This window comes from Trichechus manatus, unplaced genomic scaffold (genome assembly GCF_000243295.1).
Source record: "Trichechus manatus latirostris isolate Lorelei unplaced genomic scaffold, TriManLat1.0 scaffold00163, whole genome shotgun sequence".
Lineage (NCBI taxonomy): Eukaryota > Metazoa > Chordata > Mammalia > Sirenia > Trichechidae > Trichechus > Trichechus manatus.
The window spans coordinates 710,782-735,713 of record NW_004444099.1 but is presented as its reverse complement, the minus strand read 5'-3'; the positions used below and the strand labels follow the sequence as shown (position 1 = coordinate 735,713).

General features: G+C 51.3%; 1 protein-coding gene across 1 annotated transcript in view; it reads left to right on the top strand.

Moving 5' to 3' along the window:
- The window catches only part of COL13A1 (collagen type XIII alpha 1 chain), a 176,510-nt gene that overhangs the window by 69,965 nt on the left and 81,613 nt on the right, over positions 1-24,932 (top strand). The window contains exons 3-8 of the mRNA XM_012558384.1: positions 625-632; positions 5,435-5,461; positions 8,669-8,704; positions 15,345-15,395; positions 23,203-23,238; positions 24,189-24,215. Coding sequence (XP_012413838.1) covers positions 625-632; positions 5,435-5,461; positions 8,669-8,704; positions 15,345-15,395; positions 23,203-23,238; positions 24,189-24,215 — 185 coding nt within the window. The remainder of the gene's footprint in view (positions 1-624; positions 633-5,434; positions 5,462-8,668; positions 8,705-15,344; positions 15,396-23,202; positions 23,239-24,188; positions 24,216-24,932) is intronic.

Below are 24,932 nucleotides of genomic sequence, written 5' to 3'. Positions count from 1 at the left end.
GAGAGATGGGCGTGAAGAAGAGGTGGTGGGCGGCAGAGCCAGGAGGGACAACATGCCTGACTCAGAGCCTAACAGAAACCAGGGCACCCCGATCGACATCAGGCAGGGACCTGAGTGGGAAGCTTGTTTTTCCCCGCTCCTGCCTGCTCATTTTCCATTGCATCTCACGGGAAGCTTGGAGGGGACCCCAATCACAATGCCAATCACAATCTCGTTAGGTTTCGTTCCGCATTTGACTTTTCTCAATGTGCTACAGTGCCCACTGTCTCGGGTCCTGCAAAGGCACCCTACACATGAGTCAAGCGGGTCCCAAAGATCCTATTTTGTGGGGAAGGGAACTGAAGCAGGGAGCTTTACGAGGTTCACCCTTAGGTTCCCAGCAGGACCGAGCCTGGGGTCCAGACCTCTGCACGTCTAATCCAATTATGAAAATATGGAGATGAAATCAAGTGAGAACAGATTATATTGGTGAAAGTGGGCCAGGAAAATACAAACTTTGAAGACCAGATGGAAACCCCTTAGCTGAAGAATTCTTGGATGCTGCTTCTAAGGCGGCCCCCCACCCCCACCCCGTCTTCCTTCCAGCCCCGACCCTGACCCTGGCATTTTCTCTTTCTCTTTCAGGACCTCCTGTAAGTACTCAAGCTGCAGCCTGGTCACGTGCGTCTCAAAGACCTATATTCCTTGCTGGTAACTGGTCCTGGGTGGAGGGACTGACAGTCGGCCTCCACTGTTTTCTGCGGGGCCCTAGGCAAGATGGTTTCTGTGGGGTCCCTCCAGCATCTTTATACGAGAAATAACCAGTTGCCATCGACTCATCTCCAACTCCTGGCAACCCCGTGTGTGTCAGAGTAGAACTGTGATCCACAGAGTTTTCAGTAGCGGATTTTTCAGAAGTGGATTGCGAGGTCTTTCTTCCAAGGTGCCTCTGGGTGGCTAACCTTTCAGTTAGCAGCCGAGCGCCTTAACTGTTTGCATCACCCAGGGACTCCTTACACAGGAAAGGAGGCTGCCATTTGCCTTCCACCCACCTCTGGCCCACTCCAGGGTGAGACAATGACCACTCCCTGTACAAAGCAGGTCCTGAATTTCAGTCTGAAAGGCAGGCTGGCCTCATTGTTAGCCCAGCTTCTTTGTCCCATAAAGAAGCAACTGGAGTCAGAAAAGCACCAGAAAGAGATAATCTCTACTCAGTTCTGGTCCTTGAAACGCCTCCTTCCCAATCAGAAAGCAGGTCATTGTGCAGCTCTAAGTATGGGCTGCGCTAAAGGACTTCGTGTCCACATGTCCACAGCACTCCCTGGGCACGTGCATTCTGGCCTGGTCACTTTGGGCAGGTGGTGGTGGTGGCGATGGTTGTTGTTTTTATGCAAGAGAAAGCAATGTCAGCAGATTAGACTTGTAGACATCACATAAACTATAGCTCTTGTGTCACGCCTCCTTCCCTGGTGTCTCTCTGGGGCCCAGCGTGGGGTGGAGGAGCCTGATCATTTCCAAAGAACCTGAGAAGAGCCCAAGGAGACTGTCTCCCTGAAGTAATGAATCCAGAGAACAGGAGCACGTCTTCTTTGAGGGATAACATTTGATATCCCAACAAAAGACACAGAGGTCAGTGGGGGACTGGGGATTGGAATTTGAAAGGACTGAACCCTCCACATCAGATCTTTCTCAAGGAGGTGACTGACTCGGCAAGTCTATCGTGCCTTCCTTGGAGAAGTCATTTCCAGCGTTGTTCCCTTCTTGATCTGTACCTGGGGAGCGGCCTACCCGATTTTTAATCAGTCCCATTATTTAATATCCCATCTGTTCTCTGCAAGGTAAATGGAACCCAGGCCGGTACTGCTGCTCGGCTCCCTGACTGATAAGTCCCACTGAGAGAGGAAAATCATTCCATTCCTTGAAAGGAGGAGGAAGATTTATTGTGGCATGTTTGGGACGTCACGTCTCAATTCCTGTCATCAATCTTCCAAAATAAACTCTGCCATGGGGGACTTTGACAGACCCCGTGCTGGAGATGGGCTTCTTCCCCCGCCCCCTTGTCTTTTTTGACTAAGCCAAAAGATTCCTCACCTCCTCCACCCTGGAGCCTCCTCCCTACACCATGTCCCCACAGCCAAGCTGCTGGGCGGCCGGTGTAGTTAGCTCTGGGTCTCTTCTGGAGGTCTGGCCCTCTGCCACAGCCCTGCCTTTCTAGAGGGTCCTTCCTTCCCCAGGAAGGTGACCCCGAGACTATTCCCAGCCAGCCTGGAGACTGTGCAGAGGAGGAGCAAATGAAGAGATAGGACTGAGTCTCTCCTCAGAACCCTCACCGCCTGGTGATGGAGGGGGAGGAGCCCAGGTAGTTTCCCCCACATACTGAGCCTGACACAAGAGTCCTAGATTTTTGCCCAACTTTGGCTGAAACCCCAAGGCAGTGAGGGGAGGAAATGGGAAGCTCATCAAGGTGGGAATTGCCTCCTCAGCCCTATTCTCTCTGCTCCCTTAAAAAGAAAGATATGCTGTTGGCCAGAGGCTAAAAGGCAGGGATACAAGATGGCAACTGGCTGCAATGCCTGTCTGCTGTCCTCTGGCCAGGGGCCGTATCTGGGGTGGCTCTGTACTCTAGCCCGAGGACCCAGGTTCCCGTGGACAGAAGGACAGCCAGTGCCTATAGGAGACAACCATGGAGGATGGATTTTTGTTGCAACAGGAGCCATTTAAGTTGTAGCAAATATACGGCCACTTCTGCTCCACCCCTCATGTCTAGGGCAGACGTTGCTAATCACTTAGGAGGTTTCTCAACACAATGCCTTAGTCAGTCACTGCCAATCCACTGAGTTGGCATGCAAACTGACATCTGTCCCGGAGTTAGATTTAAGAGAGATTACGAGGACTGTGAGATTGAAACCCATAACCAAAGGAAGCAGGGCTATCTCTTTCCCTGGAGGAGTATAGGGAAATATTTGATGTGCAGCTGCCAGGCCTGGTCAAATGTGATCCTTGCTGAAGTAGTAGCTAACACTTAAGACGTGTTAGGCGCTTTTGAGTTTTTATGGAGGTAGTGGCTACAAGCATGAGCTCTGGAGCCAGACTGCCTGGGTCCAAAGCCTGGCTCTTTTGCTTCCTTGCTGTGTGACCTTGGGCAAGTTAATTATCCTCTCTGTGCCTCAGTTTCCTCATCTGGAAAATGGTAGTAGTGATAGTATAGTGTCTGCCTCATCTAGTTGTTGTGAAGAATATATATATATATATGCGTGTGTGTATATGTATATAATTTATATTTATATGTTAATATAGTTACATATTAATATATAAATATATATGTTATTTACAATGGAATGTATGAACTCATTTAAATCCAAGAAGCAGGGGTTTCCCCTGGATGGTCTCCAAAGTTTCTTCCAAGCCTTTAATTTTAAGGACAAAATGATTATTCTCTGACTTTTCATTAATTAATTAATTTATACTTTCATTTATTTCTACCCTACCTCATTCCAAGAAAGGTTTTGAGGTGATTTACAAGCTCAACAAGGTAAATATCTAAATAATGAGGACACAGTTGGGGGAGCATGGAGGGGCTAGTGCAGAGCAGAGGGGGACCCAAACCAAACCTGGCTGCCATCGAGTAGAACTGCCCCATAAGGCTTCCAAGGCTGTAACCTTTATGGAAACAGACTGCCACATCTTTCTCCTGCAGAGTGGCTGGTGAGGTCGAGCTGCAGACCTTTTGGTCAGCAGCCAAGCACTTAACCACTGCGCCACCAGGGCTTCATAGACGGGGACAGAAGGGGTGATTTATTCCTAGTACTGCCTGAGTTTTGCCTCATCAGCCCTGGAGGGGATGGTTTTATCTCCCCACAAATACCCTGAGGTCCGGTCCTGATTCTTCCTTCAGGTTATGGGATGTCAGAGTGCCTGGAAGGAGAGAAACTGTGCCTGCTGGGTGGGTCTCTGGAGGGAGAGACCGAGGCCAGCTCTGTGCACCTCCCATCAGTCCTCTTCTCTGCTAGTAATCATTTCAGTAGCTGTTGTCTGTTGAGTGCTTACCGTATGCCAGACGTTGCTGAGTGCTTCACATGCATTAGTGCGTGTAATCGTAAGAGACGGATATGATTGTTCTCCCATTTTCAAGATGAGGAAACTGAGCCCCAGGGAGGCCAAGCAACTTGCCTAAGGTCACAGAACTCAGTAAGTGGCAGAGCCAGACTTTGAGCACAGGCGGGTGGACTTCAGAGCTGTGCTCTTAACCTCTAAATCATACTGTCTCCCTCACCAAGACACCTCCATCACTCCTGGACCCCATGCCTCCACCGTGCCAGGGTTGGGATGAGTTCAGGAAGCTTTCCCCAGATATTTCTTCCCCCTTTGCAAGAAGCTCCATGATGTCCCAGGAGGCAGCTATTAGGGCAGTTTCTCAGTCACCATCTTGTATCAGATCCATTTGGAAGCTGGGGCCAGAGCTAAGAAGACATGACTTTCTCAGGATTCCCTTGGTTCCTGAGCCTCCTTCTATATATATGACTATGTTTGTAATTATTAGTGTTTATAGCACATTCTGGTGAATGTTTTCCTTTTTTCAGTGGGATTTCAGATCCATTATATGGAGTCTTTTTAATGGACTCCACGTCTATAGTTTGTAGTCAAGTGAAAAATCACTTAACTTTTACTCTATGCCCAGACTTGTATTAGGCAGGAATATTAGGATTATGAATAATGTATTTGAGAAAAGCATACCTGGGGCCAGTGAAAATAGGTTTCTTGAGCCACAGAGGGCCTCCAGGTGTGGTGGGATCATCCTAGAGAGGGTGGTCTCCACCTGGTTGGAGGCATCAACGGAAGAAAGACCCACTGCCTTGCTCATGATCCCACAGAGGGAGAGAGGGCCCCTGGAGATGCCCCCAGCCCACTCCATTGCCCTGCTGCATCATGTCAGGTGGGGCAGGTCCAGCAGGAGCGTCCCACACAGACCATCTTCCTCAGAGCAGTGGGTGATGGGCTCTGCCCTGGCATCTGGCTGCTCCTGTGTGGGAGGACGGGAAAGACCAAGCCCTGACCTCCCCCCCAGGCCCTTTCCCAGGCCAGGCCAACATGCATGACAGAATAGTGGACCGGGTGAGGCAGAAAGGCTCAGAGAGAGGAGACACACTGGTGAGGCCTACAGCCCTAGTGATCCTTGAGTCATAAAGGACAGAGACAAGGAAGAGGACATTCTCATCTTTCTGTTCCCTGCACCTACCCTGGGGCATGGCATGGAGGAGACCCCCACTGAGAATGAATGAATGAATGAATGAATGAATGCTAGAACCAGAAGGAAGCTTAGTGACCAAGGCCCTCCCTTCATTTTGTTCATAAAATAACAGGGGCTCAGAGAACACAAGTGACAGCCAAGGTCACACCGGTGGGAACCATTGGGTATTACACTACCCTGACCTTATTCTTTCCCCCTTTATTTCAGGGTCCCACCGGAAGACCTGGACTCCCGGTAAGCAGCTCTCCTTTGCATCTCTCTCCTGTGCTTTTTCTCGCTCTGAGGACTGGCTAAGTTGGTGGCTTCTTTTCGTCCAGGTGTGTCTGGATGAGAGTCTCTCTGGTCCAGAACTGAGGGAGAAGCCCACTGTCAGCCTCCTCCCCCTTTGAGATCTGGAGAGGCTGCAGCTCCTTGAGGCCCCTTCTGGGGGCTCAGTAGGTGGAGCACCCCACGCAGACCCCTCCAGCGCTGAAACTGACTGACTGACTGCCAGACTGATGGCCCTATAATGGGAGGCCAGGGGCAGGGGCAGGGCACTGTGTCTCCTCCTGCATACTGGCTAAGATAAGGCCACTGCCCCTCTCCCTGTGCCCCACATCAGAGAGTGGAGTCCAAGGCTTTGTTCTCCCCAGTTAGTGTTTCTAAAATCTGGAGCGCTTATGCCAGGTAACCGTAGGGACTTTGGGACGAAAGTAGAAAAAATAATAGCCTCTTTTTATGGAGACCTTACTGTGTGCCAGATACAATACTAATCAGTCTTCATTTGTTTGATTTGTTCAACAACTCAGTGAAATGGATATTATTATGCCCATTTTATAGATGAGGAAACTGAGATTCAGTTAAAGTACCCAATCCAAAGTCACCCTGCTGTTAAGTAAGCAGCTTCAGCTGTAGACCTGTTGGAGGGCCGTGTTATCACACACCATTCCATACTGCTGCTTCCTGTGGTCCATGCTCAACATTTCAGAGCCATCTTTGAAGTCTTCTAAGACATTGCTCTGTGGAGTCTGGCCTGGGGCAGAGATGAGTTGAGTATTGGAGACCTTGGGTCCTTGGATGGAGAGTGACTCAGGCAAGATGCTGAAGCCATCAGAGGGTGAGGCGTGGCACGGAGAGTGATCTGGGGCTGGTACCAGGCTGCTGTGTCTCCCTGCTCCAAAGACCACATCCACTGGCGTCCAGACCCTTCTGTGCATCCCTCTGACCCTCATTACTCCTCTTTTAGACATGAGTTATACTGTAACCTCTTAACTAATGCAGCAGCTTCTAGGATTCATGTCCAGTGGTGACTATCTTAATGAAATGCATGTGGGAGAATGTTTAGCCTTGAAAATGGAGACTCTTCTAGTAAGTACAAGCCCTGAAGCAAAGGGAGGACAACGAATTGGTCCCATGAAATCCAAGGAGGGGAGAAATCAGATGACTGAGATGAGCGTGGGCAGACTTTGTTTGCTCTGACCAAGTCCACCTTTAAAAAGCATTTAGGGGGCAATCTACAGCGCAAGGGGCCGCTGCACATAGTTTCCAGCCTCGTGACCGCTCCATGCCTGTCCCTAACCCAAGCATTTTATGACCAGGACTGCAAAGAACATTAGTTTTTAAAAAGAAAAGGAAACCAAAACACACATCCTGAAATATCATTCACCAGCCCCAGAGTGCGTGGACCATGTGGATGTCACAGCTGACGGCCGGCATGGCCTGGTGTTTTCAGCAGGAAGAAGAGACCAAGGATCCATGGTTCCTGGTCTTGTTCGTGCTCTGGGTGAAGGGACTTGGGAGGGACCCGTGACAAGACTGCTGATGTGTAAAGTGCAAGCAGGCTTATAAAATTCACTTGCCCGTGGCCGTGCTGGGTTTAATACCAGTAGATACGGCGTACTCAACCCTTATTAAGTGCCAGGTACTGGCGTAAGCTTTTTAGAGACATCATCTCATGGTATCTTCCACACAACCCCATGAGAGAGAAGCTCCCATTACCCCCATTTGACAGATGCTGATGCGTAGAGGGATTAAGGAAATTTTTAGCAATACTAGAATTCTCACCTTCCATGCGGGAGACCAGGGTTCGATTCCCATCCAACGCACCTCGTGTGCAACCACCACCTGTCTGTCAGCGGAAGCTTGCGTGTTGCTATGATGCTGAACAGGTTTCAGTAGAACTTCCAGACTAAGACTAGGAAGAAAGTCCTGGTGAGCTACTTCCGAAAATCAGCCAATGAAAACCCTATGGATCGCAGTGGTCTGGTCTGTAACTGATCATAGGGATGGCACAGGATGGGCAGCATTTCATTCCATTGCGCATGGAATCGCCATGAGTCAGTGCCCGCTCTGTGGCAGCCAACAACACCACACTGCTGTTACCCTGGCACTCTTCGCCAAGGGCAGAACGTCTTACTCAAGGACACCTTGATCTTGACAACGTACGTGTAGCAAGAGCCTAATTTCAGAGCTGATTGCTCTTCTGTGGTGCGTCCCTCACACATCTTGGATGCTAATTGTCCCTCAAGGCATTTTCTCATTGGGGTCAGCAGATATACAGAGTCACCCCAGAAATGCCCAGACGCTTTGGGGAAATCCAAGAAGCAGAAGCCAGCTCTGTCCTCCCCAGCAGGCTGGGGTGAACACTCTTCTTTCCTGCATCTGATTGCTTTCCATCCTCCCAGGCTTATAGCAAACCCCAAGCCCCACCCCGGATTTTATGATGTCTGCATGCGTATGATTGCAAAAAAATATTTTCAGCCCAAAGAGGGAGGAACACAACTTAATAAGCAGATTTCCAGAGTGAGAAGATGGAACCCCTGGCTACAAAACAAAGCAATTCCCCTGAACAGCTGCAACTCACGATTCAGATGAGTCCGCGTGGCTCTTGGCCCTTCCTGTCATGCTGGGGGTGGCCTAGGAGAAGGAGGAGTGGGAAGGACCCGTCAGTAGCTTTCTCAGACAGAGGGCCTGGGGGGAGGAGCAGAGCAGTGGGGGCACTGCTCCCCAGTTCTGACGGAGTGGGACCTGGGGAAGTGATTCACCCATCTGTCACATGGGAACTGCCAGTCGCCTTGCTCTGTGCCTTGCAGTTGAGCGTGACGGGGATGAGGCACATCCTGGTCATAGCTGAAATGGATTGCAACAACAGAAGGCTAAGGGAAAGTCTGTTGGACCGCCATGTGATACGCATGGGGAAACTGAGGCTCGGGCTGGGAACCAGACTCCTGCTTTAGTGCCCTTTCCCCAGCATCCTGCCCAAGCTCAGAGAGCGAGAGGGGTGACCACTTGCTGAACAATCAGGGGGGCCCCTTGGGGAAGCCCGCCCACACAACACTTGGGGATCGTGCGAGATGTCCCAACTGCCCGTGCGAAGTGGGCCTTGGGTGCACAGCCAGCCCATGGGGTCCTGCACATGCTGCCCAACTCCAGCCACATCTGACTGTTTGCCTCATTCATCAGGGAGACAAAGGTGCCATTGGGATGCCTGGACATGTGGTGAGTTGTGCATTTGTACCTGCCTGCGTGGTCACTGCTTGCTTCTCCACACCAGCCTGTCCTCCAAACTGTGGCAAGGCGCTGTCTGCCCCAGCCCCAAGAAGAGGGTCAGCACTCTCCCTCCCACTACCCCAGTCAGCTTCAGGGAGGATAGGAATGGAGAAGGGAAGAAGTTTATTCCAGCCCTTTAGACTTCACAATGTGGCTTTACTCTCCAGAGAGCTGTCCCAGCAAAGGACAGACCCAGGAAAGCTGCATGAATAAAGCTCTTTGCCAATCACCTGCTGGGTGACAGGGTGAGACCTGAGCCCTCTAGACACTGGAAGCTCCTCTTACATACCCCCTCACCCCAGATGGCAGTTCCTGCAACAATCCCCTAGCTTGAACAGCAAACGATGGAGAGAAATGCATTCTCAGAACTAGGGGTCAGTCTATGGGAACACTGGATTTGCTTTACAGATGCTGCTTTGGAGCCAGCATTTCAGGAGAATCCATGTTCTGTTGATGGAGACATGCTAGAACAAGATGGCAGCCACAGGGCTTGTTCCAGAGCCTCCACATCCAAAGGAGGAGCCTGAGATTTCAAATATTTAATGTTTCCTGTTGAAAAATTAAGATAGAGAAAGGGAAATGGGAATGCTTAATAGGGACAGTGTTTCCCAGAACGGGAAAGCCGCACTAGATCCCAAGGTCTTGGAATCAGGGTTTTTCCAGTGGCTTTGGGGTGATGGTCTCCAAGGGGCTAGAAAAGGCAATGCAGCAGCCTAGGGCAGTGTGACCACGTGGGGCCTCACCACCGCCTGGCCTGTTCCTTACAATTGAGCTCACGTGACGAGGCCTAGGATGTAGCCAAGGCTGCTCTCTGGTCTGATTCCTAACTCCACACTAGCCAGCAACCTCAACCCCCACCCTGGCTCCCCAGTGCCCCCTGAGCACTCCCATGCCATACGGCCATGTCACTCATGCTTTTCACCTCTAATCTCACCTCCTCGTCTGGGATTGGCTTTTGGTGTGTGAGTTTGCATGCCTGGGGTGGGCCCTGGTGCTCAGAGAGTGGGAAAAGGCATCCACATCATCGCTAACACGTGTGAGTGCTAACTGCCTGCTAAGAGCCTTACACCCGTTAGCTCATCAATCCTCACAAGAACTGCAGAGGTAGGCACAATTTCCATCCCCATTTTTCAGAATTGAAAACTGAGGCTCAGACATTAAGTGTCTTTCCTAAGGTCACATGGCCAGGAAGTAGTTGAGCAGGAATTTTAACCCAGGTAGCCTGACTCCAAAACCTGTGCTCTTGACCCTGACAACACTGTTCCCCACCCCTCAACCTGGTGATTGGCATCTTGGCTCTAAAGAAGATCTGATCCTTAAGGTGAACCCACAGAGCCTGGACCTGGGATATTTCAGAGGTTCAGAACAAGTGTCCCATGTCACAGAGCTTTGAACTGCCTCAAGCCCAGCCAGCACCCATCTGCCAAGGCTTGGAGGCTGGGCACCCTGGGCTGCCCCATGTAAAACCATCCCACCGCTTCCTAGCACACTGTGGAATCCCTGCCTGGCCCTGTTCCTCTGCTTTAATTCTCTAATTGAAAGCCCTGGATCCACCCTAGTGGCCATTCAGTCCTTCCCTGTACTTAGCAGGGAGACACTCACCAAGGGCTTGCTGTGTGGAGGCCTGAGTCCAGCATGGTCCCCACCACAGCCTCTGAGCCCAGGCTTTTGGGACCCTCTTCACCATGAGTCATAAATGACTCAGTGGCAACAGGTTTGAGTTTTTGGTGTTTATTTGTTTGTTTTTGTTAATGACAAAGCTGAGACTCAATGTGCCAAGACTGAGGTGGAGCTGGGCTTTGTACCCAAGCTGACTCTCAACCCCCAAGTCCCTGCTCCGAACAGGTAAGCTTCGGGAACCTGTCCACCCCAGTGCAGCTGCTGACCTGCAGGGAAGGCTGCACATGCAAACCAGTCCCTCCCAGCCTCCCACCTCCGCTCTTCTTCCTGGGCCCTGTGGGCATCTCCCCCTAGGAGCCTGGTTCTGACCCACAGTGGGGGCCTGGGGAGCTGCAGGAGGGCTTCCCATTTCTTTCCACACACAGCTATTTTCAAGCCATTTTGGGGCCTTCCGTGCTCCTGGTGCTATTTTAGATGTGACAGTGGGTCCATTTGGCTGCCCAGTAGGGGTCCTGGCATGTGCCATCTGATAAGGACTCCCTGGTGGTCAGTAGGTGTGAAGTGCTTGAGTTGCAGGGAAGGGTTTCAGGAGAGGTAGCCCACTGGCCTGTTTGAAGCAGGGTGGATGGGGGCTGTCAATGATCACTATGGTTACAAGGAAGGGACCCTTCTAGGGACGGATTAACCAGCAAGCAAGTTGTGCACGGGCTTACATTAAGCAAGGGCTTACTTGTGTTTACTTACTAATCAGTAGTGCACAATTTCACAAGGGTTTCACCACATCTTTGTAACTAAGCACAAGTAAGCCTGTGCATACCTTGCTTATTGGGTAATCTGAACCTGGACCCTTGGCAGAGCTACCCAGTTTCCTCTGCATCCCCAGCCCATCCTTCATGTGTCCTGCCTTCTGTCCACCCATGCTTCTCCATGCCCCTTTGTCCACCTTGGCAGCCCTAACAACTCCTGGCTTGTCTAGCTTGGCAAAGCTTTGTACTTGACAGTCAGCTGGACCCTCCTGCCTCATAGACTCCACCATCACAGCACAGCCCTTGGGAGAGTCTGTCCCGTCCCCACCCCACCTCTAGTTGACCCAGTCAGCTGAGGCCATGAATTTCCTGACTAGATGGGTTCTCTTTCTCTCCCTCTGTCTCTATCTCACACACACACACCTTCACATACACAGTCACACACATACATAGCACACACACGCACAAACTCATATACATTCACACTCATACACATTCACACATAGCACACCCACACGTTCACACAAAGCACACACATTCAGTCACACACGTACACACAGCACACATACACATTCACACACACATTCACCCACATACATTCACACTCACACACATTCATGCACACACATTCACAGTCATGCACACAGCACACATATGCACACATACATTCACAGTCACAGCACACACACACACACACACACACACACACACACACACACACGGCGGCGTCTTCCAGCCCCTGCCACTGTTTCTCTCTCAGTTATCTGGAATGGCAATAGCCTTCCACAAGCTGTGCTCAGTTGGCCACGGAGCCTGTCATATGTCAGCATCTGTGTTTTATTTCTTATTTCACGGTGATTTCTTTCGTTTGGTCATTGTGTCATTAATACGTACTCTTGTATTTGTGCCTCTCTCTCATCCTCTTTCTTTTTTCTCTCCCTCCCTCTCTCCTCTGCACCCTGTTGGCATGTGGCTGCCCCAGGGAGTAAAGGGCGAAGCAGGCGAGAAGGTGAGTCCACATTTTCCCCTTCAGCCCTTCAATCCCAGCCACCTCTTCGACATGGACTCTCAGGGGAAGGGCTTTCAGAGCCCCCCCACCCCCAGCCCTCCTCCCACCACCTGGGCCCCGTCAGAGCATGTAGGCTGGGCCGGCTCTTCTCTCACAGCCCCCCTCAGCTGATCTGTCAGGCTGGGCCTGCTCTTCCCTCCGAGCCCCTCTCAGCTGATCCATCAGGCTGCGCCTGCCCAGTTTCCTGACAGCTTCCATGCCATCCCATAGAAGTCTTGGGATTCCTGGGCGATGGTCCCAGCTTTCCTGGCTGGGTGGGTCTCCCTGGCCCAGCCATGGCTGCATGTGGCCTCGTGATTCTGACTTCCCAGCGTGGACAGACCCCCGCCCTAAGCCAGGAGCGCTCTCTTCTCTGTTCTGTGCAGCAGATTCTAACCTAGCCCCACTACTGGTGCCCTCGGACATAGAAACCTTATCTTTGCCCCACAGAGCACCCCTGGGGGAAAAGTTCCCAGGGTGGCTCCCAGGGTTGTAGAGTGGAGGGCCTGGGAAGAGACCTCTGTGAGCCATGAGCCAGCCAGAAGCCCAGAGGGCACCCTGGCACCTCAGCTCTGGAGGGTTCTTGAGAGATTTCAGAGAGCAGCACACCTAACTGGCTCACTTTACAGATGAAGAGACTGAGGCCCGGAGAAGGGCAGGGCTTGCCAAGGTCCCACAACAATAGTGAAAGGAGGGGCCGGAAGCCAGACCTCCTAGTGTCAGCTCCGTCCTTTTCTGGCTCCCTTGCTGCTTTGCCTGTACATTGCCGTGTGTATCTTTTCATTATATTCTTCCCATCTCCACAATAACAGCAGCAGCTGCTGTGTATTAAGCACAAACTGTCAGGCACAGGTTTACACTCAACACCAGTTGACACTCACACACCCTGCGAGGGAGGCTTCACTATTCCCATTTTACAGGAGGGGGAACTCAGGCACAGAGAGGCAAAGTCACGGACCCAAGGTCACCCAGCTAGAAAGTGGCAGAGCTCGAGAGGAGCCCAGGTGGTCTGACTCCAAGGATGGGCCCCTAACCACCAAGTACCACCCATAGAACGCATTGCCATCGAGTCAATTCCAACTCATAGTGACCCTGTAGCACAGAGTAGAACTGCCCCTAGGGTTTCCAAGGAGCGGCTGGTGGATTCGAACGGCTGACCTTTTAATTAGCAGCGCATCTCTTAACCACTGCACCACCAGGGCTGTCCCCTCAATGAAGGAAAAGTATCTGTCAGTCCCCCCATCACAGGGGCTAAATTGCCCTGGAGAAAGACATGTGGCACATCATTGTGTAAGGACAATAGCTAACACAGACACTTGCCAGCACCTTCCATGGACCAGGCATTGGTTTTTGTTTTTTTGTTTTTGGTTGGGGGTGGGTGGGTGTTGGCTTAGTAAATTAATATAATGTGAACACATTTTTAAGAAATAGACTTTTTAGAGCAGTTTTAGGTTTACAGAAAATTATGCAAAAAGTACAGAGTTCTCATAGACCCCTTCTACCCTCCGCTCATCGTCTCTCCTGTCATTAACCCCTTGCATTCCTGTGGTACCAGTCATTGTTTTAAACATGCTACATTACCTCATATAATTTTTGCATCCACCCCAGGAGATAGGTGCTATTGTCCTTGCACTCCAGATGAGGAAACTGAGGCACAGAGAAGTTAAGTAGCTTGGCCAAGGTCACATAGCAGAGCTGGACTTCAAACCCAAGCCTTGTGGCTCTAAAATCTGTGCTCTTAACCATTGTACACACTGCCTTATACAGTAAAATCTGCGAAAGCCAGAACCTGTATAAGGTGGAAACTTGTCGGAGAAGGAAAACTGAAATACTTTCCACTAAAACGAGTGGTAGAAAAGGGATAAGACTGTACCCTGTCAAAGGCGGAAGACTTCCGAGACCCAGGAAAACAAGGCAGTCCCATCAAGTTCCAGCTCTCATACGTTTCGCTGTATAAAAATGATTATATAGCTGCAACGGCATAAAGAGCTACTAATTTAAAATCACCCCTCACATGGGTGTGAAGCACCGCGTTTGACAAAATGTATTCATGCCCCTTGACCCTGAAGTTCAGCAGAGCAGCCCTCAGCGTCCTGATTTCATGTGGGCTTGGACAAGTGTCACAACTTACCTGATGTCTCCCAGTTAGCCAAATGGCAGAGCAAGACCTAGAACTCAGGGCCCTGGGCATTTTCACTCCCCTGCATGCCTCTGCAGGAGGAGTGGACTCCTGGTGGGACACAGCATCCTGCCGCTCCTTCCAGCAGGACACAGTCGCTGCCCTTCTGCCAGTGCTACATCTCACCCCCATCCAAGTCCCGTACATTCTTCATCCTCCTTCTTCCCTCCCCCACCCCCACTCAAGTGTTTATCTAGCTTTCTCAGCCACCCTCCAAAACTCCCTTTCAGCTCAGAGTCCAGCAGCCTCTACCATCCCCTTGGGGCTAGACGTTCTGCCCCAGCCCTAACCCCTCTGTGTCACTTGCAAACCAGGTCTAGGAAATCGAGGCCGCTTGAGCCATTCGGTTCCGGGCTGCTGGCCCACTTAGCAAGTGTGGTTCTTGGATCCCCACCCTCTGCTTCCAGCAGCTCCATCCACCGGGCAGATCACTTTCCAGCAGTGTCAGCAGTGGCAAGGGGTGCAGCCAGATGGAGATCTGGGGATGGGGTGGGGAGGAAAGCCTTGGACTCTTTGAAACTTGGGTGGGGCTGGGAGAGGTTGGAAAGCAGCCTGAGCAGGGCATGGGTTTGAGAGCTCTGGGGCCTCTGGCCGGGGCAGCCATTGCTGAGCTGAGCCTCCTCCCCTCCCCTTGCCCCCTTCTTACCCATCGTGTCAATGAATACCTGTTCTCCCTGCTTCCCCGGCCTGGGGTCACATCGCGCTGGATCCCACATCTGTGCTCTTGCTGACATCTCTTCTCTCTTCATTCCTACTGCTTTCCTGCTGTCCTTCTTGGACCTTCTGGAATGTTCCATGTGTTCTCCCTTTCTGTTTCCTCTCTTCTAACCCCTCATTGTCCTCCCCCTCCCCTGGCTTTGCATCTCACTGCCCTCCTGCTCCTCCTCCCTCACCCGCCAGCTCCTTTTCTTTCTCTCTCCTCTTTCCCCCTTCTCCTCTCCCCTCCTGCCCTGCCTGACTCTCCGCCCTCCCTCTCCTCTGTCTCTCTCCCCACAGGGTGCCCCAGGAGATGCTGGAATGTCCATCATTGGTCCAAGAGGCCCCCCTGTAAGTTGTTTTTGCTCTTCTTTGGAGTGGAGTAGGGGAATAGGCGAGTGAATGATAAGGCCTTGGGTGGGGGTGGGGAGAGTGAGTCCTGGCGGTCCCTCTAGGTGTGGTGGCCCCCTCCTGTGATATGGTCAGCTAGACCAGGTCACAGTGCTGCTGTTGATGTAAGAGAAAGTGGCCTGGCTAAATATACCTAAATTACAGCCTCTGGGGAGGGTTCAGAAGGGCCTACCCTCTAGCTACAAAGCTGCAGTAGCTGTGAGGCGGCCCTGTTATTTAGGGCGGAGGGGGAAGGTGCCCACTCCTCTCAGGAGAGGGTGCTCCAGCTTTGCTTACGGAAGGACCTGCCTTTGTTTCTGGATGCCCATGGAATGGACCCCCAAGTCCAGATTCCCTGACCCAGGCCTTTGCTCCAGGCCACCACTCACTCTCAAAATCTCCTTTTTGTGCTTAGCCCCGGGCCCTGTGTCTAGGTGTCTCCACCCAGTGACAGGAGCTTGGGAAATCAGTGAGCTTCCCCTCAGATATGGTTCCTTAGGGACAGGAAGGGGGATGTGGGTGGTGAAGCTGGGAAGATACTGTGGCTATGGGAAGGAGAACTGGTTGTTCTTCCCAAACAGTGCCCGGCCCATGGGCTTAAATAAAATCACCAAATATTGGAGCAGAAAGGACTCAGCAATTTTCTCGTCCAGGCCTCTGAGAAGGGGAAACTGAGGCCCAGAGAGGGGCAGTGGCTTGACAGGGTCCCCGTTTAGAGGCTAGGGCAGGGTTAGAACCCAGAACTCCTGGCCCCCAAGTCTTTAAGCCCAGCAGCAGGCATCTTCTCTGTGCTTTGCTGTGAACTTTTCCTGATCTGTGATGCCTTGTGAAGGGGAGGGGGGAGCAGATGGCTAGTCTCAGCCCCAGGGGTACCCCCCAGGGATCACCCAGTGTGAGCAGGGCATGCCTATGGCTCCAGAAGTGCATGCACTGGGGCCTGTCTCCTCTCCCATAACAAAGAATGGCGTCTTTGAATTGCTCTCCAAACGGGTTAAAGGACCCTCCCTGCTTATACCTCCTGGAAGTCTGAGGCTAGCCTGATGGACAGATGAAGGCCAACCTGCCCAGTTCCCCTTATTTCAACAGAGAGAGCCAGTGGGAAGCAGGAGTCTCTCCCACCCACAGTCCAGGGGGAGGAGTCAGAGAACAAATTGCTAAGTTAGGTCCAAAGGAAGCGGCCACAACTGAGCTAAGAAGTCAAGGGAGGAGCTGTGGTGAGTGCTGAGAAGTGGAGCTATACTGGGCTGCTGGGAGAGCTGGGGAAGGTAAGAGAGGGAAGCAGGAAGGAGCTGGAGAGCCAGAGGTGGCAGGCAGGTTGGGGCCTGGGCCAGAAGCAGCGTTTGAAAGGTCCTGGGCTTCTCAACAAGGTTTCCTCCGGGGGCTCAGGCCATAACAATAATGCTAAGGGCCGATGCTTAGTGAGCACTTATTACATGGCAGGGACATGTATTATCTCACTTAACCCTCACAAGAACCCCATGAGGTAGGTACTGTTATACCTCCATTTCACAGATGAGAAAACCCAGGCACAGCAAGGGTAAATGACTTGCCCAAAGTCACACAGCTAGAGTGTGGCCACGCTGGATTTGACTCCCCAAACCCAGGCAGTCCGGCTCAGAGTCTGCATTCTCAACTCCCACTGCTGCTGTCACACCCGGCCAGGCTGTGGCCTTGCTGTCATAGGGGCTCCTGGGCTCACATCACCCCGATGGGGGCCTCCTGTGTGTACTGGGGTCAGGGGAGCCACAGTGTGAATACTGAGTCCAGCTGTTCCTGACAAAGGTGTTGCCCAGTTGGGAAGGTCCCAGAGAAAGAAGACAGTCCCCCAAGTTCTAACATCGAGGACTGAGCCTAGGGGTGGAGCCCATTAGAGGGGAAGGAGGAACAAGCACAGATATAGGCCCTGTCTACCCCATCTCTGTCTGCCGCCCACTCTGAGCACAGACGTTTCCATTGTGTTTGTCTCGCGACCCCCCTAACAACCTTTCGTCAGCATCTTTCATCAGCATCATGTCAACATGCTACCTTAAGTTGTTGAAAAGGCCCCACTTTGGGAGAATGTTCTGAGGGTCTGTCACAGCGCCTCCTGGTTTCCGGCCCAGCATGTGTAAACTTAATCAGGAACATACCTATTGCTTTGGACTCGATTCCGATAGTGAAAATCACCTTCTATCCAGGTAACAATTAGTATTCCATCTCCTGGGCACCTAGCCCTGTGCCTGGCCCTGTGCTGAAAGCCAGTGTGCAAATGGGTCTCCTTCAGCCCTCCCAACAAAGCTGGGAGGCAAGCACCACCATCCTGTTTTACAGAGAAGCAAACTGAGGGTTTCATGACTTGCCTGTGGTCATGCAGCTAGTAAGTGCTGGAGCTTAGGTTTGGCCAGCTCTGTCTCATTCCAAACCCTGTATTCTTGCACTGACACCCCACTTCCATGCATTTAACTCTGCTGTTTATAAAGGATGTTTACCTTAAGGAAAAGAAATTCTCCCTTGAGTCTGTGTTGGTGCTAGGAGAGGTTTGATGGCACCAGGAGCCTTGAGCAAGCCCAGCATCCCCCAACTTTGGCCTGTGTGGGTGACCATCACCCAGATAGCTGGGGCCACCCCTGCTGAGCCCTTGCTAGATGGCAGGGGCAGCCCCCTCAGCGCCGCCTTGGAAGCCATCCTGAGCCAGGATAACAGAGGACAGGGAGGACAAAGGAGCCGTTTGTCATTAGGGGAAGAGGTCAAGTGGGGCCAGCCCTGGGAGGCCGGGATAATGGGGAACATGTGGCTTCCCACTTAGGCGGGAAGGGCCGGAATAAACGCTGCTAATCAGAGCCAGTCTGGCTGCTTTCAGGGGCCACCTGCCTTCTCTCTTGGAGCCCAATAAATGGTTCAGCAAAGGGGAAAGCCATCCCAGGCTCTTTGAAGGATGATGGTTCACATCCCAGTGAAGCAAGATACTGAAGCAGTGTGTCTGGGTCTGTTAACTTTTTAGGGAATCCCATTAAACCTAGGGGGATGCTGGGACCCCAAGACACTGCCTCCATCTCCATGGGGTCCATTCCCTCTCTGAGCTCCCAGCTTCTCTCCAGGGGCTAGGAGGAAGCCTCATCCACAACGATCACCCCATCCCAGGGAGATAAACCTGTTGAATGTTGCTGCATTTATTCATTCCATTAATATTTGTTAGGGACCTACTACACGCTAAGTGCTGGGTAGGCAATGAAAACCCAACAGAGGCATCCTTGCCCCTCCAGGCTCATAGTCTAGTCGGGGACCAGCAATTACATAAGCGGTTACAATGCAGACAGTAATGTTAGGATGGGGCGCTTACGGAGCTGAGGGAACATGGTGGAGGCATCTGAGTTGAGGTTGAGGGGCAGGCAGGAAAGGATGAGTAGAGGTTACCCAGGTAGCAGGCCTGGAGGAGCAAAGAGGACTAAAGGCAAGAGGGGCACTTATAAACTATTAGAGAAGGTGACGTCCTTTCTGGAGCAGAGCATGGGTGAGGTGGACAAGAGTTGAGGCTGGCAGTAAGCAAGGGCCTGGTCATGAAGGACCTTTTCCAAGATGCTCAGCAGTGGGACTTTATCCTGAGGGCAGTGGAGAGCCCTTGAGTTGTGTTAAGCTAGGAGTGACACGATTAGATTTGCAATTTTAAAAGATCACTTGATCCTCCCCCTCCTGTGGGGAGATGGTTTAGAAGAGGCTGCAGGTGGGGAGACCGGTTAGAAGGTACTTGCAGTAATCAAGGCCTGGACAGGAATAGAGTCCATGGGGATGGGTGGAAGGGATGGACTGGCAAAATACTTTAGAGGTCGAATTGACAAAATGATAAAATGAGGGTCTAGGGAGAGGGAGGAGTTCAAGATGTCCCCACATTTCTGCCTTAAGTAACAAGGTGGATGGTGGTGCCCCGCCCCAGAAGGAAGATTTTGGCAGGGGAGAGTTTAATTTGAACATGATGAGTTTACAATGTCTTTGTCATGTCCAAGTAGCGATGTCCACTTGCTGCTGGAAGGTAGGAGTGCATGGTTGCTGGAGCTGGCTCGCCCTGTCTCACGGGAGCAGATTATGCACATCTCCTGCCAACTCTGCATTCAGTGACATCACGTTGGTAGTTTGAAATCAGCCATGGGGGGAGTATTTACACCACAGAAATTGGCAAATGCTGTACAAAGCAGGGCTCTCCTCTCCCACCCTCCCCACTCGCAGCCAGTGGCTAAACATTTGCCACCACAGAGTCTTGTTTGAAAGATGATCAGCCCTGGCCTGAAGATGGGGAGGCAAGAGGAGGGCAGGCTGTGGACAGACACATGATAGTCCTCTTTGAGGAGCCAAGTAGGAGGGAAGGGAGACTTCCTGGCTGGATCTTCCCAACCAGAACTTCCCTGTATCCATGTTCCTTTACCCCACACAAGCTGCAGGTAGGGGGTCCTGTTGGGAAGTCTAGGAGGGATAGACATAGGGTCCACTTCCAGAAAGTGTGTATCCACTCGACTCCCTTGCTACCCAGGCCTTGAATTAAGGGAGGAGATTTCAGATATCAGTGTAAAGCTTATTTCTCTCGCTTTTGTATAGGAGGATGTAATATTAATCCATAAATTAATCTACTAAAAAAAAATCTGTAATCTACAAATTTAATGTGCTCCTAATCCCAGTGAATTTTCCATAGGGTTGGGAGTTTGACAAAATAATATTAAATTTCATTTAAAAAAAAAAAAAAGCTTGCGAGAATGTCAGAAAAATTCTAGAAATAGAGTAATGGGTATTATAAGAATAATGCAATTACTACAAACAAATGAATGGGACAGAACAGGGAGGCCAGAATTAAAGCTAAATGCATATGGGAATTTGATACATGAATGATAAGGGCTTCATTTCACAAGAGGAAAAGAAAGATGGATTGTTTAGGAAATGATGCTGGGCCAGCTAACTAGCTGTTTAGAAAAAGGTAAAGTAAGAAAAAGCTGAAAAAAATAAATAAAATCTCTGCCTCACTCATTATATCAGAATAAATGGCAAATAAATAAAATATTCAGATAGAAGCCATGGAACTATGAAAACACAAGGACCAAAAAATAAGTGAAGGTTTTATAACTCTGAACTAGGGGAGGCCCTTTGAAACAAGGCGCAAAACCCAGAAGCCATAAGAAAAGATTGACAAGTTTGTCTACATAGATGTAAAACTTCCATATGGCAGAAATCATACCATAAACAAAATCAAAGGCAAATGCCAACTTGGAAAGAAGATTTGCAACACGTGACAGTCAGTTATTAACAAAGAGCCTTACTCAAATCAATAAGAAAAAGGCAAACAACCTAGTAGAAAATATTGGTTAAGAGTACAGGCAGTTCACAAATAAATAGCACTGGGAAAAGATGTTCAACTGCACCGTATAACTGAAGAGAGGTAAATTAAAGTCCATTTCCAAGCCTCCCCAGTGCTTTACCCAGGCCCCACCTCTCCTGGGAGTAGAGTCCCAGTTTCCATTTGGTCAGCGATGGCATTCTCCCCAAGATCCCTGAAAACGCCCTGCTTAGCGCCGGATTTGGCCCTGGGTCGGAGAGATGCGTCCTGCTACCGGGCAGGATCTGTAATTAGAAAACCGCGTGGTTAGCCCTGCCATGTAAACACTGTCCGGAGCGGGACTTGAGGAAGTTTTTTGGAATTCTCTTCTCCTGACCTTTCCTCCAGGCCTCTCAGCGTTCAGAGCAGTCCAGAGTTTACACGGAGAGGTTTCAGAGGCTACACTGCACAGTTTCCGGGTTTTCTGCTTAGTGCTATTCTTAGTATCACTTACCCTTGAGAGGAGAGAAGCCCTGGGCCCTTCTGACATATGAGTGGCGCTCCTCTCTTTTGTCCTTTTGGCTGCCTGCCTTAAACCTGGCCTGAGCCAGCAGCAGACTCCAGCTTGCTCCTGGCCTGGCCAGTGCACCCACCCTAACGGCAGGGTCCCCATCCCACCCAGCCCGAGAGGCTGGCATGCTCCCTGAGCACAGGGCTGTAGGCACTCATGTCCACGGCTTCAAGGAGGACCTGAGCGGCCCGGAGATGTGTCAGGCTCACATCTGATGGATACAATTTTCCTCTGGATAGGATCTGATTCTAAAACTCTGCTGCTTGACAAGGACAAACCTCCATCGATCTGAGACTTACTGGGCAGAAAAGCAACCTTGCTTTATTTTTTTAGTCCATTTCAACAACAATCTGATGATAGGAGCTACCACTTCCTGAATACTTACAGCGTGCCAAGCAATACAGTTTACAAACATTTGTTGTTGTTGTTAGCCCCAGACTCATAGTGACCCAAAGCACCATGGGATCAGACCGTTAGGATTCATAGGGTTTTCACTGGCTGAGTTTTCAGAAAAATCTGGGTCTTTCTTCCTAGTCTGTCTTAGTCTGGAAGCTCCACTGACACCTGTTCAGCATCATAGCAACACACAAGCTTCCACTGACAGATGGGTGGTGGTTCGTTGGGCATGAGGTTCACTGGCTCATGGGTTCATTGGCCGGGTTCAAACCCGGGTCTCCCACATGGAAGTTGAGAATTCTACCACTGAGCCACCACTGTCCCCAACTTTACAGCTGTAATTGAATGTAATTCAATGACCCTATGTGGTTATACTGCTATGCTCATTCTGTAGATGAGGAAACTGAGAGCCAGAGAGGCAGGGCCACTTGCTCAGAGTCACACAGCCATCATTGGTGGAGCCAGGATTAGACTCAGTCTGCCAGACTGTAAAGCCCATCCTCATGAAGAGATTGTGACCCTCTCAGCCAAGGGGAGACTCCGAGACTAGAGCTGGACGTGTGGAAGGTGTCCAGGGAAAGGCAGTTGAGGGACCCGTATGCCTGAGCAAAGGATGGGTGGAAAGATGAGGCAGGAAAGGAAGCTATAATGGTTGATGGGGGCGAGATTGAGGGTGGCCTTGAATGATATGTGAGTAGAAGGGAGCCGTTGCTGCTGCTTGAGAAGAGAAGCGATGTGAGTCACATTTCTTAGATCTCTGTTGCCATTGACCTCCTGGTCAGCCCTCCCTGGCCTGGATCTTCACAGCCTCGTGCTGCTTCTGACCTCAGCACGTCGCTTTTGTCCTGGGTCTTGACCATCAACTGCTGAGCTGTGACCAGTGAGCCTGCTTCTAGTCTCCAGCTTCAGTAGCTATGTATTGCATTCTGAACCTCCAGGAAAATGGGCCTGAGTTGCTCTGCATCCCACAAAGACTGGGGGAATCCAGAGATTTCCCAACTGATCGGAGAAGCCTGCTGGCCAGGGTAGGAGGAAAGTGAGCAATCTGACCTCCTTTAGCCTGAAGACACCCATTCCAAAGGTCAAGTACTGGGCTGAGGTTCAGCTCTGCTGATGTCCAGGCCATCCTTAGATAAGTGGCCGGGAGCAATGATTAATGTGTAAGTAAAAAGGGCTTAGCGGGTCCTAGCCAGGAGTCTGGCGCGCTGGGAACTGGTGCCTGTGCTTGCCGTCCCATCTGTTTACATGCTGAGGTTCAGATTGTCCCTAGCAGTGGGGAGCTCTCCAGGGGCTACTTCCTTGGAAGACCCAAAAGACACTGGCCTTTTGCTTTTTCCTTTCCACCCCTAGTCACTGAAGGGGAATTCCCATCAATGTTCCATTTCTATCTTTGCCCCTCCCACTAGCTCACTGTGGTGTCTCCCGAGGGAAGCCACGGACCCTCTGGGAGCAGCAAAGAACCAGGGAACTAAAGATTAGCATCATCTTCTCCTCGCTCATCCTCACTCCTCTCCTGTTCTTTTCAGGGCCAGCCGGGCACGCGAGGTTTCCCTGGATTTCCGGTAAGTAGGGAGGACCCAGCCTAGCTGTGTCTCAGGCAGTCTCTGGACCTGGTTGAGTTAAACTTCATCCAAGGCCAGCCCTGAAGCTAGCCTTTCCCTTCCAAACCCAAGTCACGAAGGACCCTCTTCCACAGCCTTTCACAGAGAGCAACCAAGGAGAGTGCTTGGCTCATGGTGATAGAGAGGCCAGGAAAATAAATATGCAAATAAAGGGGACAGCGGGGCAGGGATCACACAGCCTTTAGGGCTACATGAAGTGAAGTCGCAGGCTGATAAAGGCCAGCATGACATAGGAATGTGGAACAGACGAGGCGGGGCAAGGAAGCCACCCACAGCCTGGCTTTGAGAGTGAGATCCAAGCCATGGATAAGGCGGTGGGGTGGCCCTCTGGATGCCCTTTGACCCCTGCCTAAGGGGCCTACTCCTAGCAACCCTATAGGGCAGAGTAGAACTGCCCATAGGGTTTCCAAGGAGCAGCTGGTGAATTTGAACTGCCGACCTTTTTGATTTGACGACAGTGGGTTTGGTTTGGTTTTTTGGACAGGCCCCAGGACAGGTTCTGAGAGGCAGGGTAGGGGGAGCAGCTAGTTCCCCTTTTCCCAGGCCTCAGTGCTAGCCAATCCCTGGTTTTCTCCACTGGGGTCTTTGGTATCCATGGTGACTGCCACCCACTGGGTTCTCCTCTGTGCCAGGCAGCCTGCATGCAGTGTTTCACTTCCTCTTCACAAGGACCCTTCTGGAAGGTCCAGTCATTCTCATCCCCGTTTTAGGATGGGAAATTGAGACTTAGATGCACCTACAACCACATAACCAGTAAGTGGATCAGTAGGAACTTTAACCCCAACTCACTGGAGTCCAGAGCACACACGCTTTGCCCCTGCTCCATGCTGTCTCCATGGCAGGAGTCCTGTGATGCTTGGTCTTTATATCTGTCTTCTTTCTGGTTTCAGGGTCCCATTGGCTTAGACGGCAAACCGGTAAGTGGACCCTCTCTCAGGCTGGGGGCTCCTCCCCTCAGTGGGTGCAGGCCACTGACCCTAGGTCTCTTGGTCCTTCTGCAAGACCCTGACTCCTTGGGAAGAACTTAGAATGAAATCTCCTGTCCTGGGGCAGAGTCACCACTCACAGGAAGGGGCAGAGGGGCTTTTTATTCCAGAGGTGCTTTTTGAGTGAGTGGCCCCCAACCCCAGCGGGCTTTCCCAGGTGCAAGCCCACAGCCTCTAAGCTGGGTTCCCAGCATCTGAAGCAATAGCCATCCCTAGAATCTGGTGATTCTGGGCTCTCCTGGAAGGGGCTAAGGTAGGGAGTAAGTCAAAGAGGCAGCAGAGAAAGTGGAGAGGTGGGTAACTCAACCAGTTCATTCTAGAAAGAGCCTGGACACTCATTCCCACACTGTCAGCTCTTGCTCCCGCATCGCCAAGGCACATCCTGTGTCTCCCATTCTCCTCACCCTCTGGCTCCCCAGTTGAGGCCCCTCACACTCAAGTCCCCATGGAGACTGCTTTTGCCTTCCTTAACAGCTCTCTTTGTCCATTTTAATCCTTCTGACTTAGTCCCCTGACACAAATGTTTACGGGGGGAAAACGAGACCCCCACCCCACCCCTGGGAAGGAGTAAGCCAAAGGAGATCTTGACCGCTCCAAAGCCCTGTGACATCTTTTCCTGACAGTGAATGTATTGGGTGGGTGCAATTC